Consider the following 14256-nt stretch of genomic DNA (forward strand, 5'->3'; position numbering starts at 1 on the left):
GCTAAATATTGTTTAATTGAAAATTAAATCTAGTAAACATTAAAGTTTTAATAAGATTAAATACAAGGCTTCAGCTTTAAATATATATTTAAAATAAGTTATTTCAATTCAAAAAATAAAAATAAAAAAGTCAAACAATTATTAAACTTTAAAATAACTTTTTGATATATTAGTATTTAACTGTTTATTGTAGTGATGCTTTTATTCGCTCTGATGTTTGTTCTTAAAAGTTTATTGTGAATGACTGCAATGAAGAGTTACCTTTAGATCTAATGCAACCAAAAATATAATAAAAATAAGTCTGGAAAAAAGTATTGCAATAGTTTAGATGTTGCATGTGGTGCTATCGAAAGCATTTAAACAGTATTATTGTTTGTCTTATGTATAAAATATATGACATAATAGATATAAAATATATAACTTCTTTTCATATAGATATGTTGTTTGAATGCACTACAACTATTAAACGACCGACGTTGAAATTTGACCGGGTTTGGGGCCAGGTTTGATAAAAAACAGCCAGAGCCAGGGCTGGGTTTGTGACCAGGGCTGTATAAACTTTGATACATCCTGGTTTTTTTTTCCTACCTAACCAACTGGACCCAAGCAGGTATTTAAGCTCTTATTCCTTCTTGTCGATTTTATGTCAAGTTTTTAACTCCACATTTTTCACCTTCTTGTGTCATTGCTATGTTAAACCATAATCATTTTTTAAATCTTTTTTCAAGAACATCTCTCTTGAGAACAAATGTCTTTTCATTATAAGAGTCAAAGGTTCTAGAAAATTGAAAAATCTTCTGTCATTAACTAAAGTAACAGTGTCATTAACTAAAGTAAGTCTAACATTCCATCTCTAATTTATGGGTGTGATCTTATTGCCATTCCAGTTAGACAGATTAACCCATTGTTGGACATCTAAATTACTTCGGCTTCCAATGCCAAAATCAATTCTCAGTTAAACACTTCTATGACTGGTGGTTCACACAACATTGCCTTACAAAAGTATTCTCCAGAACTCTCTTCTCACTAAACAATTAATAAGTGCTAAATCAGATTAGTCTTCTCTCCATTTTAGTTTTTTATCTAAAGGTTTTGAAATGATTAATTTTTTTTCTAGTTACAGGAAATACCGAAAATGAAGAAGAGTTTCTGGAATTTATTTTATCTATTAAAATAATATTTATGCAGGATATACACATTCAGCTATAAAAACTGCTACCAACATGTGTCCTGTTTAAAAACTAAAACTTAATGCAGAAATTATAATTATCCGAAAATAACAAAATTATAGAAAGTATTAAAATTATTAAAGTGTACGTTAATGCTGCTTTAAATAAAAGTGGTTGTTTAATTTTTTTTTAAATAATGATAGTTATGTCGTATTTCTAATGTTCGAAGGTAACTCGTACTTCTGTCGTATTTCTAATGTTCAACTCATTAAAAAGTTTTGCTCCTGCAAAGTAAAAAGAGCTTTTTGTCATTTTGAGTTTTATTTTCGGAAGTCTCAACAATATTCCTTGTCTGGTACATTTCTTGTTTTTAATCGTTTTGAAGTGATTAGTAAAATTCTCATAAAGTTGAAATGAGAATGGTTAAAACCGCAATGTTCTATTTATGCTCCTGTTTTATTTCTTATCTACAAAAACGATCTTTTTGACAATCTTACATCTAAAGTGGCTCTATTTGCTGGCAACTCAACTTTATACTCTTGCCTTGACAAAAAGTCTTAACTTTTTGATTGCTTCAAATAAACAGCCTATCTTTATTCTGATTACTTTTTTGTAATAGCTTGGGACTTGTAGTGGCTTGTGGCTTTAACTCCAAAAAACTCAGTTGTTTACTGAAAACAACTACAGTTAATTCTCAATAACTCGAACCACTGAGGGACCAATGAAGATGGTTCGACTTGATTAAAATTTTGATTGAAATGATCAAACAAATATTTGACTAAAGCGAATTCCTGATAAGTCAAACTTTGGTTGATTTGAGAAATTGATTTGAAACAAATAAAGTTTAAACATTAAATATGCACTATTATACTAACAAAAACATGAAAAATGTTTCAGTATAAAAAGTTTCACTCTGTACACTCAAAAGATAGTATTAAAAAAAGTTTAGCAAGAAAATGACTTCCTTATTGTTTGGAAATAAAATTGCATCAAAAAGCTAGCGAATTTTAATCAAGTTATTTTGATTTCTTAATTTCCAATACAAAAAATTTGAGTTAACTGAAGAAATTTGCTGAAAGGGGACAAAAAAAATGGTTTGACTAAACAAAATTTATTTTTGAGTTATCTGAGGTTCAAAAGGAAATTTTTAATATTATTCAATTAGATGATTTCAAGGAACCAAATTAAACAGTTCAAGATAACAAAAGTTTGAGTTAATGGTATTTGACTTACCGGGAATTAACTGTGTCATAATGTTGTGGACATTCCTATATTGATGTATAATAACTCTCTCACTCTCAGACAAGCTCCGAAACCACATTTTAAATGTAATTAGACCTGTTTTATCTGCCAGAATTGAGCCCATCTACCATTGTCATAAGGTTCCATCTCTTTCTTTTTTCTACAAACTCTCATGGTTGCTGCTCAAACATGCTATCATCCAAAATTCAATTAACCAAAACTCATTGTTGATTGGCTTGTCATTCAGCAAAGTATGCTTTTACTATACTTTTCCCTTCATGCAAAATTTATGCAAAGAAAAAATTTATGCAAAGAAAAATTACCTATGCAAATATTTTTCTGATTTAATAAATGAAACCAGATTAGGATTCTCCATAAAGTTCTCATATTTTCATGATGTTTCTCAACTTTTTCTAAAATCAGAACACCAAAATCTCAAATCATCTCAAATCAAATCACCAAAATATACGCATATACAAAAATTCATAGCTTTATATTTTTTTATATTATATATTTTGTAATATTTTTATATTAGAATTCATTTTATTTCTTTTCTTTTTCATACAAAAAATCAGTTAGTGATTATTTATATTAAACCCAAATAACGATTTGTTTACATACACATTTCTAGAATTTTTGAATGGTTATGTCTAATGAAAAATGAGTGTGTGATAAAATAATTAAACAGGATATATTTCTTATTTTGAGATCTGTGGTTTTTAATCATAAGTATTTATTGAATTCAGCTGATTATTAGCCATATACTGTAATGTTTTACTGCTTACATATTAGACAAGTACAATTGAGCTTATGAACTATGATATAATATATTATATGAATATTATAACTCATAATTATCTTATAGTTTAAATTGTAAGTTGAAAAAAAAAGAGTAAAATTCACTTCCAAGAAAGCTGCTGGCAGCCATTATAATATCAATAGTTAATAAGATAATGTGAAAGAATGAAGAGTGAGAAAGTGAAAAACTGCAAATGAGTTAAGAAAATACAGTGATAAGAATAGCATACCGTTGGTGTTCTAAAAATAGAACTACTTAATGTAATGCAAGTGATGGTGGGATTGATATTCAGACAAACAACTTGATAAACATGAAGAGCAACAGTTCTACAAAGTACTGTTCTTGGGGAATTTGTAGATCAGATTTTGGATATAGTGATAGATTACCTCGAGGAACATTTTTTATAAGGTTTCTTAAATCTGGAAATATTTAAGAAATAATGACAGACTGGCAAAAACAAATAAAAACTTTTAAATTAAAAACATGGCTTCATATGTTTGAAAGAAAAGATTTTAACAACATTGCTAATACATCGATGTTTAAAGATAAAAAGAGAGTCATATATAGGCATTATTAGATTTTGTTGGTCCAGCAAAATATGATTTAAATTACTAGAATTCCACAACCAAAGATATTACATAAAAGAAACCTAACTAATTATAGCCCTAAAAGTAAAAACCTTTAAAAATTGTAAGCTTGATGCTAAAATATTGAAAACAATTTCTGCAAAAATTGAGAACAATTTCTGTTTTGTTTAGCATTTACAAATTGTAATCCTGTATAGTTATGTTTTAAACACAAAAAACTATAAAATTAGTTTTTCAAAGGTCTTTTCAAAATATCTAGTAAAACAATAAGGGGGGAATAATAAATTCTAGACTGAGTTTGCCTTAAATCTTTGGCTGTTTTTAATTTTCTTATATAAAAGTGTATATAATAGAACTTAAATAAAACATCGCTATAAGGACCCTAAAATTAAAGAGACATTTAAATTATACTCCCTCAGGTATTGAATAGCTGTGCTAATCTATTTTATTCCTTTCATATCAGTGTAAAAAGGCTGACACCCTTTAAATTTAAACAAATAAAAAAACTTTTGTACATTATTACCAAGTTGAGGTCCCCTGTAAACCATAACAATGATAAGCAATTTTGACTTACTTATTATTGTTCTAACATTGGTCAACATTTTAAAAACATTGAGCACTGAACTTTGTAGAATACATTTAAAATTGTTTGTGTGTGTTTATATATATATATATATATATATATATATATATATATATATATATATATATATATATATATATATATATATATATATATATATATATATATATATAGTTTCTTTGTCATTTTACACTTTTTCATCTATAAAGATTTTTCTGATGAGTCTTTATAATAAAACACAGTGTAAAGTAAAAAAAAAACTTGATAAGTGATTTTTATTACTAAATAATCTAAATAAATAAGTGTATATATATATATATATATTAGGGATATGACTTTTTTGCAACCTACTAGGCCTGTATCGTAATTCAATGAACTTTTATGTAAAAAGAACGAATAGATGTTTCATTTTGACATATTTTGAAAAAAGGTCACCCCAAAACCAAAAAATCGAATTTTCAATAGGTACACTTTTGTACAGTAAATGAATATTAAAGGCTGAAGATGTTGTAAGAGTCATACTCCTGTTGTTATTTTATTTATTTATGCAACATGTACTGTGATATAACAAAAAACATTATGTGATATATAGTTATACAAGTATTACAAAATTAACAGTATCAAAGCGTCTAGTACAACAATATACATAACTGTCTGTGTCTATAGGCCTACTGTGTTTAGTACATGGGTCACATGATGCTCACGTCTCATAAAGAGTCTAGCGCTTATTACTTAGAATGAATCGAAGTTGCAGTTTGTCTTTCTTTCTGCAGGAAGCATACAGGTCTTGCATCACCTTGATTGCACGTTCAGCTATCTGATTACTTCGTGGTATGTCGATGACGGATGGCTCTTTCTTCCAGTGATTTTTGAATGACTGCAATGCCTTTTTGTAAGGCTTCAATACATCAGATAAATTCTTGAAGTCATTGTCATTGTACTTTTGACTACTAAACCAATGTTCTGCCCACTCATATGAAATGAACCTGCAAACCTTCTCCAAATTCTTTCTCGCTTCAGGCATAAGAATGAACGCCAGAATGGCGAGAATGGCTCTTGAGTTCCATCTGGCATTGCTCATATTAGGAATGTTCTGAAAGTGAATCAGAGGGAAGTTTCTTTGTTCTTCATAGAACCTAAACACTCTTGTTAAATGGTACAAAAACTTCATATCGTCTCTCCACCCTGATTTATCAAGAATTTCTACAGTTCCATTCACAAACTTATCCTTCAGTTCATCATACTTATTCAACAGTTCAGACACAAATGGGTATTCAATGTTTGGAGATTTGGTATCACCCCCAAGTTCTTCGTCCATCACCAGACGGAGAATCCTGTCTAGTACGTGATGCTGACAACCGATAAATTGTGGTATTGTGACACCCTTTAATTTAAACATACGTTGCAACTTCACAACAACTCCATTTCTCTTCCCAGTATTGACGTTTGTTGTATCAGTAATGATCATCTTAATTGAATTCCACAAATTGTATTCATCAATAAGTTTGGCAATTTTTTCAGCAACAGTTTCAGCTTTGCCATCTTTTAAACGCAGTGCATCAAGTTTCACGTCAGTTCTTTCATTCTGAAGTACAACTACCTGATATTCCTTATCATCTATTCGTTTGCCGTCAAAGTGTAAGGACCACTGTTCCATTTTAAGTTGTTGTATCATTTCTTTTTTTAATTTACCTGCCTCTTTGAATATGGACTTGTAAATTGCAAATTGACTTGGAGTTGGAATATCAATACCTTGTTGTGATAATACATTGCATATTTTAGCAGCTTTCTTTGTGAAAACTCCACTTGATGTAACCATACTTACAGCAAATTTACTTTTGTAGTGCTTTCTAGTTTTTTTCTGAGTGTCCTCATCATCGTCTTTATCACCGTCGTCGTCTTCATCATCTTCACTCTTACTTTTGCAGTTTTCAGATTCAGTACCACTGTCTGTGGTAGACAGGACTTGTGATGTGGAAGGTATTGCTGTTCCAGACTGGACTTTCCTTCTCTTGGAAGGGTGAATGGTTTCTTTACTTGCCACTTGTCCTGTTGAGTACCCCACCTGTCCTTTACTTTCTTTTTGTAGGTGGTATAGACGTTTATCTTCCGAGGATAACCACTGGCCATTCACTTTCGTGATGTCAAATAATGCATTGAGAACATCATATTTTCCACGCTTGACACATTCATCATAGACCTTCAGCACCTTCATAAGCTTTGCTCTTATCACTTGATCAGACACACGTGGAAAATTCAGTTTATTGTCCCACAATTTTGTAATTTCCTTAGAAATTTGGTCTATTCGTTCTTTTCTTCCTTTAACATATGCTCCGAGAAACTGGTATCTTCCTACGATCTGCAATTGAAGTGGTATTCTGGATTTTTCATCGAGTGAATGTTCTTCTACAGCCACGCTTCCTCTTCTTCTGTGTGACTCTTGAAATCTCACCAAATTTTTAGTCCAAGTCTTCTTGTTCTTTGTTTCTGTGGTATGACTTTTCTTGTGAGACATCATATAATATTGTTACGACTTTACGGATAGCTGAGCGTAAATATCCGTTTAATAAAGTCGTTTAATTAATAAAATACTTTAACTGTATAGTAATCCAATTATAGTTCGATAATCCAGTCAATGTTGATAACAGTTCGATAATCCAGTCCGTATCCTAACGATAATGCTACAACTACTTATACTTCGTACACTTACAGCGTCTTTAGTTCGCTACAGTAGTTCCTTATTAGCTCAGTTACACGCAGAGTACTTCATAGAACTATTCACATTATCAACACTGAGCTCTGACAGCAGCTCGCTTATATAATTATTTAGAGCTTCCAGAATGTTCTACTAAGTTCTATAATCTTCTACAGTCTGTTACAGTCGTCTATATCACCGTGGTAACACAATGACGTCATCACATAACAATTCCAAGTATTTGCCGGCACACGGCCGTTTCGTTGCCATGGTAACGTGTGGCGTTATATTAATAAATTCATAACAAAATAATGAAATAAATAGAATTAAGCTGAGAATTAAGCTTAAGATTAAAACATCGGTCAAAAATGAATGTATAAAAATGGTAAATCAAATTTTTATTTTGGGGGTGACCTTTTTTTGTTGCAGAAAGCTATTTGGGCCTTTTTTCATGATTTTAGGTAAAAGTTCATCGATTTATGATACAGGAAACATTTTATTTGAAAAAAAATTAAAAAGTCATATCCCTAATATATATATATATATATATATATATATATATATATATATATATATATATATATATATATAAAATGCCTGCCTCTATTTGCAAAAATTTTTAAATCTCTGAAACTTTAGATGTTAAGACAAAATAAAAAAACATGTTATTCTTAAGCCAATAATGTAGTTATTCATATATGTAGCTATAAGAATAACTGTTTTGACAATATTATTGGGCTGTCAGAAGAGAAACAATTATCTTTTTAGAAGTTGATGACATATCAATTAGGTAACAAAATACAAAAAGTAAAAATGCTATATGTGCACTACCAAGACAATTTGCAATCCAGTTGAATCTTGCTGTTTTGACAGTTTTTTTAGTTGCATGTTGCTGTTTTGATTACAAATAATGCTAATTGTGCCAGTTATGTCCAATGGCATATCATTTTTCATTAAATGGTACACATGTAGGTAAATAATAAGTTTCCACAGAAGAATCAATTCCATTTATAGTATATGAAGTTAAAATAATGTTGTCTTGAATATTTTTAATGCAACAGGTATCAAAAATTTCTGTCCTTTTTTTAAGAAAGGTTAGTTTTATTAGTTGCAGTTAGTTTTACTTAATTTGACTTTTTTCACCTTTTTATGTCTATGACACTCAATACAATATAATAACATCATTTTATCTCGTCAACATTAAATTCAAAAAAAAAAGCATTTTTTTAAAAATGCTTTAGGATCTTTTTTGCCAACAAAAAACCTTGTTCAAATTTTTTTCCAATGCCAATATAAAGTTATATCACAGTCATTTAAGTCTTTTAAGAACTGCAGTTCATAAAGCAGCTATGCTTATAAAAATGATTTGTTTGTCTGAATATAAATCCCAGAATTCTAATTAGCAAAATTTCGTGACAACGACCAAGCAATACGCTTTTACTGATCTACATTAAAAAAAAACAACTAAATTTTAGTGTTCAAAAAAAAATAATTTTTGAACACTAAAAAGTGATCACTTTAATAAGAGAAGGTTCTTTATTGATTTATTTTTCTGGACACAAGCCCAGAAAAATAAACAAATAAATAAGATTGAATTTTGTTGGGAAGAACAAGAGATTTAATATATCATAAATAGTTATGAACACTTGTTTTCTTGCTGTTGATGCTCAATTTTCTTTTGTCTTAAAAAAATGCAAAGTAACACTGATAAAATTGTTAGTTTTGATATAATTATCATAATTATTTAGTAATGGTTGTTAGACATGATATTTTGCGATTTGTTATAAATTATTTATTAATGATTGCTAGACATAATATTAAGTGATTTAATTATAAATTATATATTGATGATTTGTAACACATTATTTTGTGATTTGCTTTGTGTATAACTATTTACAAAATTGTTTGGCAAATAAATTTTTGTAAATCTTTTGTAATCATCATTATTATCAACTTGCATTGATGTAGTTGACTTGCTGGATTTCTTTTTTAATGTATTCACCTCATCAAAACCCCCCAAGAGGCTACTTTAATCAAAGAGAATACTCGTTTTTTTATTTATTAATATTTTTTTTCTTCTTTACACAGTGGGGTACAACATTGCATCAGTGGGCTACAACTTGCCTAAAGTCAGCTAAATAACTATAAGCAACTTTTAAATAAACATATTTTTTTATACATTTTTTTTTTTTTTTTCAAAAACAAATCAAAACAAAAAAAATAATTTTTTCAAGTCCAAAATTATATATATTTCAGCATTCTGTCATTTTTCTCATGCAGCATCAAAGTATAGGTTTTTAAGGTATTTTGACATAATTTAATATTTTGTTGAAGTATTAAAAAGGTGATACTGATAACAAATATGTTTCTTTTAGAAGATATTATAGAAAAATTTGAGCTGTCTGGCCTCTGCGAAGCAATAAAAGTAGTTAACAGAATTAAAAGTGATTGGTCCATGGGCTTCCTTGTTAGACATTCTAAAGCATTAATTTAGTTTTGAAATTTTCATTTTTCTGAAATTTGAAAACAACTGGCCCCTGTGTATTATTATAATTAACCTCATAATTTCAAAGCCTGAGCATTGAGGAATAAAGTTGCTGCACAGATACAAATTTAAGTGTGATATTTCCAAGGACATGGGTTTGAATTCTTTTACTTTTGAAGCCAGCCGTTTATTACTTAGTTGTAAACAATGTGTTTATTAATGGTAAACTTATTTGTCACATCTTCCATTCTCATGACTTTAGTTATACTTTTTTAATTATTGTTTTCTCATTTTTTTTAACCTTGTATGGTCTAATATTGGTGTTTTTAATAATGTCAAAAAATTTACGTGTGAAATTAATATTTTATGTTACAGAACAAATAAGAAATATTAATGATATTATTAATTAGTTAAATATTAATTAAATATTAATTAATTAATATTTTTGGTTTACAAAGTACTTTAATAAGTTTAAAAACAATAGTTATTTGAAAAAAATATTTTTAGTGCCGTAAACATCTTAAAGGTAGACGGTTAGCTTCAATTAATCAGTTGGGTGTTGATAGAATTGTGGACATGACGTTTGGCTATGATGAAGCTGCTTATCATCTTATTGTGGAGCTTTATGACAGAGTAAGATTTTTTTAAATTTTTTTACGAGTAGGTTGTTACCTTGGAGAATAGTTTTATAAAAGAGGATGTTTTTTAATGTTTTGCTTTTAATGAGATAGCTACTTTGGAGTAGAACTTAATGATAGAGTAAGCACTTTTAGTATTTTTAAAAATTTGGATAAAGAACAATTGAAAGTAATTTTACACATAGGGTAATATTGTCTTAGCTGATTTTGAGTATAACATCTTACAACTTTTGAGAGTACGTACGGATGAAAATGCAGATGTGAAGTTTGCTGTTAGAGAAAAATATCCTGTTGAACTTGCACGAAAAGAAGAACCATTGTTATCAATAAAAAAGTAAGAATCTTAACAATCATTTCAAACTTTTAAAAAACTTTAGAAAAAGTCTAAATAGTTTTTACTTATAAAACATTTTTAGTACAATATTTTTTTTTTTTTGAATAAGTTAATTATTAGAAAACATTCTTAAGTATCATTCGATTATTTTTAATCAAAAAATCATTATATAAATCTTAAATTTACACTATTTAAGTTAAACAACTTTCAAACATTACTTTTCACAAAAAATGACAACTTTTCATAAAAAAAGAACAGCTATTTATTTAAAAAGACAACTTTTTACAAAAATGCAAACAATTTTTCAATAAATAAATTTTCACAAAAAATGTAAAATATAATGTAATACAACTTTTTACTTTTGTGGTTTTATAAAACTTGTGGTGTTACAGTCATAAAACTTTTATAATTTGTTTCTTTTAAACTTTTAAAAGCTACCAAGTTTTCAGTTTAGGATCTTAAATGATGGGTTTTCTTCACTCATTGCATGGGTTTTGCTTGTGTCTCTGTTTTTATGACTAGGCAACTACTATCTCCTAATGAGGGTACAGCTCTAAGATCAGTTTTATAGTTCTGAGACTGGTTGGTAGTCAGGTTTCCAGAACTCTGTGGTAGCTCTCAGAGTAGCTGATTCCATAAACAGTTATAAATTATCAGAGTGCAAACAGTGCCACTTTGCACATGTATGGTGTCCCTGTTGCATTGTCGAGGCCACATTTGTAGCCTTTTGTTACGACTTAGGGTTTATTAGTAGAAATGAGGCAATTGCTTGGACTATTAAATTGTATACTGAGTACTATCTGTGCTTTAAGTCAAGATATTTAATAAATTTAAAAATGACTAAAGTACCAAAATCTACAAAACACAAAAAGCCATCGTCATTGCTAAGTTCTCTAATCTATCATTTGCTAGTATTTGAGATCTTCAAAGTAATTTTTCTTCTGTAGAGTCTTATCTCTTGCAAAGTTCACCAGACCTACTTGCTCTTAATGAGAATAATTTGAGTTCAGCTGTCTCATCTTGTAATCTTAGTGTTGATGGTTATCTTCACTTGGCCTGGACATCTACATTCTCAAGAATTCACCCATTTGTAGGAAAACTTGGTGGAAACTTTGCACCCACAGATTATTCTTTTATGTGCTTTCCTTTAGCACCACTTAACTCCATCGCCTTTGTTCTATATTGCTCTCCTTTATCTCAAGACTGCACCCTTTTTGATGTTATTTCTGATCAAATTGGCAAAGCCCTTCAGCCAGTATCGTTGTTGTTGGTGACTTTAATGCACACTGAATGGCTTGGCTCTATTGTCAGTGACTCTGCAGATGTTAAGGCTTATAACTTTTGCCTTTTTTTCAATCTCTAACACAAATAGTCAACTTTCCAACTCGCTTTCCAGACAATCTGAATCATTTACCTTTTCTACTTAACTTATGTTTTGTTTCTGATCCTAGTCAATGCCTGTTTCACCACGTTCAATCTTAGGTGCTTCTGATTGCGGTTTGATCTCTTTAAAACTATTATCTCATTCTTCTTCATCATCTGAATTCCCCTATCATTGTACCTCTTACAACTTCCTTAAAGCTGACTGGGACCCTTTCCATGATTTTCTTTGTAATCGGTCTTGGGTAGAAATCTTTTGTCTTTTTTCTGACAAATGTGCTTCTTATGTAACTTCTTGGGTTCAGGCTGACATGGAATTTTTTATTTTCTCGACAATTTCAATACAAGTCTCACTTTTCTTCATGGTTTTTCTTTCTCATCTTTTTACTATTACTGTTTCTATGTGCTCCAAAAATTCTTATTCGTCTAGTTTTTTCCTCAAACATCAGTTCTTTGATTCCTTTATCTTGTTTTTATGATTCATATAATTTGAAATTTTTCAAGTCATCTGTCAATTGTTATCTTGCTCTATAAACTTCATCTTTTCTCTTCCAGTATATATATATATATATATATATATATATATATATATATATATATATATATATATATATATATATATATGTATATATATATATATGCTAGTTCTTGATACAAACTCACAAGTTATCTCGTAATATCTGAACTTGCCTGAACTTGTAATATCTGAGTTGTGTCATACAGTTAGTGCTATCCTTTGCAGTGCTGGTTTTTTTATGGTAAAAACATTTGCCCAATAACTTTTGCATTTTTCCATTCTCTCCCTTTAAACAATTTATTGTTTAACTTGGTTTATTTGCTTGTTGATTGATTAAAAAAAATTATTGCTTGTTGATTAGTTGTTGTACATTTAGTTTTATTTAAATTTTAAAGAATTAAAGTCTTTAAAAGCTTAGATAGTTTATAAAAAAATTTATTTGAAACGTTAAATAATTTGTTTAAACTTTTTTTATTGCTAATAACCGTTATGATTAAAAAAATAAAAAAAAAAGAAGACTTAACAGCAAAATAAAGAAGAATCCGCAAATTTCTTAATTTGACTTAATTCTTGGTTTATGAAATTACTTGTTATTTGTTAGTTAAAAAAGTTATTTATTCGGTAAAAAAAGTAGTTGATTTATGAACACTCTGTAGTAACTTTCAGCTATCACAAATTTTTTTAACACATACAAGTATTCAACCATGTACATACAGAAATACACAAAGGTTTCAATATTTATCACACTGCAAGTGAAACATAAAATAGAATACATCTTTTAATGCCCCTTTGCCCTTTTTTAATATCTTAAATAATTTAAAAATATCAAATAAAACTTCTGTTTAACTGTAAAAATGAAATTTAGGCTTGAGGAAATTATCAAAAATGGAAAGTCAACAGATAGTTTAAAACAAGTTTTAAATCCTTTGCTTAGTAAGTCTTTATTATATTTTTATTGTTTATTTACATTTAGTGATGATCCATGAATTTATTTTAGGATGATCTTTTTTGGGGATTGTTTTTATGTTTACTTGAGTTAGTATTTATTACTTATAATAACTTATTATTTTAAAGTAGGACTGTTAATCCAGTTATTATAAATATGCATTTGAACTATTAATAAAGTTGTTAAATATCATGTTATTAAATATGATTTAATTAAATATATTTTAAATATCAAATTTTAAATGTTTTAAGAGTCTACTCATGCTTCCAAATAACTCAGAAACACTGATTTTTACTGGTAGTTAAAAAAATATGTGCATTGGTTTAAAAATCGACCAATAAAAATTAGTTAAAAAGTTAGACTTTAAGTAATTTAAAAATTATAATTGTAAGAACCTTTTTAAATTTGTGGATGTAGGTAGTGGAGATATTTTACTTTACAAATATTATTTTAGCATGTCAAACTATTTTTCTCAAAACTTTCTCAAAGTTCAAATCATGTAAGTAAGATAAGGGAATCCAGAACCTCACCCAATAACTATATTGATCTCTCAGTAGATCTGAGATTTTGATTGTATTTTATCCTTACGCTAGATTTGAAAATGACTTTTAAAATTAATTCTGGTCAAAAGGCTCCTTAACATTTCTTTTCAATTAGGCCAAGATAGTAATGGATATTGGTCATCAGACAGTTCATTGAACTGAAACAATTGGCTGTTTAAAGTGCATCTAGAGATCTAAATTTAGCATGGATAAATTAGTATTGCTAATGTATAGTGTTTTGTTGATTTTATGTCTCCAGCAGATAAATAACAGCAAAAATAATTTTTGGTTCTTTAAAAGGTGTTTTACAAGTTATACAATCAATAGAGTTTTCCATTT

The 14256-nt window shown here is 28.6% G+C and overlaps 1 protein-coding gene across 1 annotated transcript in view; it reads left to right on the forward strand.

The window, feature by feature from the left end:
• Window positions 1-14256, forward strand: part of LOC100199383 (ribosome quality control complex subunit NEMF) — an 88521-nt gene that overhangs the window by 17534 nt on the left and 56731 nt on the right. The window contains exons 4-6 of the mRNA XM_065805568.1: window positions 10068-10193; window positions 10384-10532; window positions 13295-13362. Of these exons, the coding sequence (XP_065661640.1) occupies window positions 10068-10193; window positions 10384-10532; window positions 13295-13362 (343 nt within the window). The remainder of the gene's footprint in view (window positions 1-10067; window positions 10194-10383; window positions 10533-13294; window positions 13363-14256) is intronic.

The sequence above is a fragment of the Hydra vulgaris genome, chromosome 09 (assembly GCF_038396675.1).
Source record: "Hydra vulgaris chromosome 09, alternate assembly HydraT2T_AEP".
NCBI lineage: Eukaryota > Metazoa > Cnidaria > Hydrozoa > Anthoathecata > Hydridae > Hydra > Hydra vulgaris.